This window comes from Stegastes partitus, unplaced genomic scaffold (genome assembly GCF_000690725.1).
Source record: "Stegastes partitus isolate 25-593 unplaced genomic scaffold, Stegastes_partitus-1.0.2 Scaffold710, whole genome shotgun sequence".
Classification (NCBI taxonomy): Eukaryota; Metazoa; Chordata; class Actinopteri; family Pomacentridae; genus Stegastes; species Stegastes partitus.
This window is the reverse complement of record NW_007578441.1, coordinates 258,867-263,828: the sequence shown is the minus strand read 5'-3', so window position 1 is coordinate 263,828 and position 4,962 is coordinate 258,867. Positions and strand designations below refer to the sequence as shown.

The 4,962-nt window shown below is 42.5% G+C and overlaps 1 protein-coding gene across 2 annotated transcripts; it reads left to right on the top strand.

The window, feature by feature from the left end:
• The first annotated feature begins 2,825 nt into the window (after window positions 1-2,825).
• On the top strand, window positions 2,826-4,748 carry her9 (hairy-related 9). 2 transcript variants are annotated; one of them, XM_008291031.1, is made up of 4 exons: window positions 2,826-3,147; window positions 3,300-3,395; window positions 3,511-3,598; window positions 3,715-4,748. In XM_008291031.1, exons 1-4 carry the CDS (start codon window positions 3,040-3,042, stop codon window positions 4,293-4,295), a joined length of 873 nt encoding a protein of 290 aa, XP_008289253.1. In that variant the 5' UTR covers window positions 2,826-3,039; the 3' UTR covers window positions 4,296-4,748. The 2 variants fall into 2 exon arrangements, with proteins under 2 accessions (XP_008289253.1, XP_008289252.1); XM_008291030.1 differs by having other exon boundaries at window positions 3,712-4,748.
• The last annotated feature ends 214 nt before the right edge of the window (window positions 4,749-4,962 follow it).

The following is a 4,962-nucleotide window of genomic DNA, read 5'->3' as shown; positions in this document are numbered from 1 at the left end:
TTCACAAGCAGCATCAACAAACTCATTAACTCCATGCTTCACAGATGTTTGACTTACTTGTAGTTTCTTTTCGGTGGCCCCACTGTTAGTCAATCCATTATCAAGTCCCACCATATCTAATGTAGTGCATATTTGGTTGTTTCAGGAAGTCCTTTCTCTTGTAGCAATGCTGTGTGCTGGAACAACAAACACTTATTCCTCTATTTTAAAAAGAATGGTTTGAATTTCATAAAATTTTCAAAACTTTATATTCTGTTTCAGTTAAACATAGACCACTCCATGATTAAAATGGTATGCACGATCACATTCATGTTTCTAAAATAGCTGGTAATATAGTTTTAGACATTCACGAGTACTCTGTTACAAAGTAAAGGTCCCGTGCTGAAAATGTTACTTAAGTAAAAACACAAAAAACTTAAAATTTCAAAAGTAAAACTCCTAAATGCATATTTTTTTTGTGCAAAAGTTTTAATATGTGATGTACCCAAAGCTGTCAGAAAAATGTAAAGTAAGACCATTTCCTCCGAGATGCAGTGATTTGGAAGTATAACGAGTTTTGAAAAGAAAATATTCAACTAAAGAACAAATACTTCAAATTTGTAGGCCTACTGATGTACATTATTTGAGTAAAAGTATTTAGTTACATTCCACCACCAAAAATTCTACAAGTGGAGACAGTTTTAAAACATACTTACTGCAGATGTACAGTGCATATGTAAGTGTGTGCATGTTTTAATAATATATTCATATAAATTACATGCATGTAAACATATATTGCACTTAAAACATTTTTTTTCTTTTTGAGGGACATACAATATAAATTAACATTGAAACCACACATTTCTTTTTGTAATATGAATCATATGCTTCATAAAATACTGTTTATTGTTTTATTGGTTTTCTTTACTTCTCTGAATTTATCGTCAAAAATACATTTAAAAACAATGTAAAATATACACTGATTACATCCTTAAGAGGAATGTAAGACAATGTAGTTTTGCATTTAATCCATTTCATTGTTGTAAACATTGCTTTAATGCCAGTTTTACTCATTCATTTGGGCTGAGATGTGCCACCCTGTGGTCATCTCAGGAACGTGAGCATCAAGATGTTTTTTCCTTCTTTATACAGAGAGTTATTATTAATTATATCTTATACTTTGTTTATGCACCAAAAACAGATTGTAGGACCAACTTGGGAATTCCTTGGAGAAAATAAGAAGCAGTGAATAAGGAAAGTAACTGCAGAGCAAAGATGACCACAGGAGAGTCTACATCTTATCTTAAGCATCCATAAAAAATAGAATTCTGTTGTATCACTACATTGAAACCATAGCTTAGCACTGAATTTATGTATAAAAACTGTAACCTTGAATACATGCATTGATCTATATATTATATTACATTAGTTTGCATGATTGTTAAACATCCTTGAATCCATGTTAAGTTGGTTAACTTTTACAAATGAGTCACTAGATGGCGCCCTTCTCCTTACGCACTGCTTAAAAAAGCACATCCACATTAGTGTGACGGAAAAGAGGTGCAGAAAATCAAATGTTAGAGTTGTGCCTTTTGATGGACACGTATACATGCAATACCTGCATATCTTTTCTTAAGGTTAGAGTCTGTTCTTGCCTTCATTTTTCTTTTCTATTTTTGTGGTATTCTTTCATCTGAAGTGACTGGATACTGCTGGGGTTTTCCTTAACTAATGATTTCCTTTCGGTTTGGATATATGATTACCAGAGAAGCACAGCATCTCATTTAGGGGAACTAGATGGTGCACTGAAACTCAAGGAGCCTAATTGTTCTCCAGATTGGATCTGTTCTATTCTATTCTATTCTATTCTCGATAAACGTAATGCTTCCACATCACCAGCCCTGACATTAAACGCTCCTCGGTCTGCAAGCTGTAATCTGCAAGTTTTGGCACGTGCTCAGGCGTAGACCGGAGGAGACTGTGCGCGAATGGCACGCGGACAGATGTGCCCTCCTCCTCCTCTTCTTCCTCCTCCTCCTCCTCTTCCTCCACCAGCCCCCTTTGAGCTGCTCCCGCGCCGGAATGATTGACACCGAGCTGTTCGCGCAGCCAATCGGAGCGCGCTTTGCTGTATTTGCATAAAGTGGCCGCACGCCATTGGCTCGGTGCGTGCTGCTGCAAACCGCCTCGCGTGCCATTACAGATGTCTTCTCCTTGGAGGCAGAGAGGAGGCTTAAAATAGATAAAGGCTTTATTTGTTTTCAAGCATAGGGAGGGGGGAAATATCATATAAATATATGAATGTATGTACTCTGTAACATTTTGGATACGGTATTTACGCACCATTGGCACACTTTTACGCATGAACCAAAATGCACCCAGAAAACAATGCAATCACAAATGTTATTGAATGCACTGATTTCTCAACATAAACAACAAACTGTCAGAGTTTGGCTGCTGTCTTGCGCTGTAAAAATCAATACATAGACCCTGCATGCACACTACAAACGCGCACACACACATACACACAACATTTTTCACGAGCAAGGAGCAAAGTTGGAAGCAAACATCCAGCGCATTCCCCCCTTATCACCTCACGGTCCGGCCCGGCCGCGGCTGCTCGCTCCGCTTTGTTGTTTGTCCCTGCAGGGCTGATTGAGCAGCGCGTGACTGACGGCCCGCGGGGGTGTTGTCCAATCAGCGGTCTGCCCCGCGCCCAATGGGTGAGTCCTCTCTGCGATTGGTTGAGGCGAGTGTGGGAAAGAATGCAGAGAGGGTTTCACACGAACTGGGAGCACGCGAGCCGTCTATAAGTAGCGCGGCGGCGTGTGTCGGCGGCAGAAGTGGAGAGTCGCTCCGCGCACGGCGCACCGCACGCTCCGCACTCATCACATGACAGCGCAGTGATCACAAGCGGCACAAACTACAACGGAGGGATACTCAGATCGTGTATGATCTGCAGAGGCTCCGAGTGACTTTTTATTTTTTTTCCAATACCATTTCCACTTCGCTTCCACAGAGGATTTACTTCTTTACGCGTTTTACCCGGTGTGATCAATAATGCCAGCTGACACGATGGAAAAGCAGACGGCATCTCCGATTGCCGGGGCTCCTGCAAACGGATCTCATACACCGGACAAACCGAAAAATGCCAGCGAGCACAGAAAAGTAAGGAATATTACTTTTTTTTCTTCTTTTTTAAAAATTGTTTGAGGAAGTTTTGTTTTAAAAGTTTGCCATTCAGCTGTTACGCACCGTGCAAGTCCATACCTGTGAATGGTAAACAGTGTACTAATGTGGAATTGTTTTATTCTTTGCAGTCGTCCAAACCGATCATGGAAAAACGCAGAAGAGCGAGAATAAACGAAAGCCTTGGACAGCTCAAGACGCTCATCCTGGACGCGCTGAAAAAAGATGTAAGTTGAAGCAAATTTTGATCTCTTGAAATCAAGACTTTATTCTCAACACATGGTTATCTCGTTTCAAATGTGCCTTAAACATAGACTCAACTTTTTATGCTTCTTCTTGCAGAGCTCCAGACACTCCAAGTTGGAAAAAGCAGACATCCTGGAGATGACAGTGAAGCACTTGAGGAACCTGCAGCGCGTACAGATGAGCGGTAAGTTTATCTTATCAAACAGGACATTCTGAAGTCAAGACTTTGCAGAAAGAGTCTCAAGGCCTCAGATTTGTCACAGATATTCATCGCCTTTCTTTCTTTCTCTCTGCCAGCAGCGCTCTCAGCGGATGCCACAGTCCTGAGCAAATACAGAGCCGGATTCAACGAGTGCATGAACGAGGTCACCCGCTTCCTGTCCACCTCCGAGGGGGTGAACACGGAGGTGAGGTCGAGGCTCCTCAACCACCTGTCCAGCTGCATGAGCCAGATGATGTCCATGAACTACCCGCAGCAGGCCCCGTCCCAGCAGGCGCACCTGGCCCAGCCGCTCCATGTGCAGCTCCCATCCACTCTGCCCATCAGCGGAGCAGCTATGGGCTCCAAGCTCAGTCCTGCCGAGGCAGTCTCCCCTAAAGTCTTCGGTGGGTTCCAGCTGGTGCCCGCGACCGATGGACAGTTCGCTTTTTTGATCCCCAACCCGGCCTTTGCCTCCGCCACAGCCCCTGTCATCCCCCTTTACGCAAACGCAGGAGTGCCTGTCGCGGTTAACGCCAGTCCGGTTCACGGCAGCTCAGCACCGACTGCAGCATCTCCAGTCCACGGCATGACGTCCTTCTCCGGGGGGTCCCAGGCCGTCAGCCCGGTGGGGGTCAGCACTGGCTCCGAGAGCAGCGAGCCTGTGTGGCGGCCTTGGTAGTTTACGTGGCCCAGAGACTCATGTGAAACCAGTTTGCATTATTTTTCCAGTTTAGACTTTTAACTGACTGCACACACAACTGTTGCGGGAGTTGAACCTGTGACTTTTCCGCTACGGGATGGTAACTCTAACCACTGAATGCCCCCCCAGTAGTTCTTGTTGTTTCGTTTTATGGAACAGAAGTTGCCTTAAATGGCTCATGATTTGTTTTTGTTTTTTTTAATAATTTATTGTTGATTCCAACATTTGGATGTCGGTGGTAAACATGCAGATGGAAGATTTATAGGAAATTTTTGTTATGAAGTACTTTTTATGAAAAGGTTTAGTTTTGTACAGAGGTGTTATTGTTTTACCAAAGCTGTGTTTTATATTCTTTGTTGATTTCTGTTGAAAAGAAAAAGCTGAAGTTGGGTGGTGACCCATTGTTTTAATAAATAAGATTTCATAAAGTCATTTCTTGTGTACAGCCTGTTTCTATCGTATCCTTGTTGCTTTGTTATACTTTATTCTGTCGTTCTTCAGTTTTTCATGACGTGCGTAAAAGTTACATTGGATGCGTAAAAGTTACATTTGATGCGTAAAAGTTACATTGAATGCGTAAAAGTCACATTTAATGCATAGAAGTTCCTCTGAGAAATATGTCAGAGAATATGGCTTTTAAAAAAGA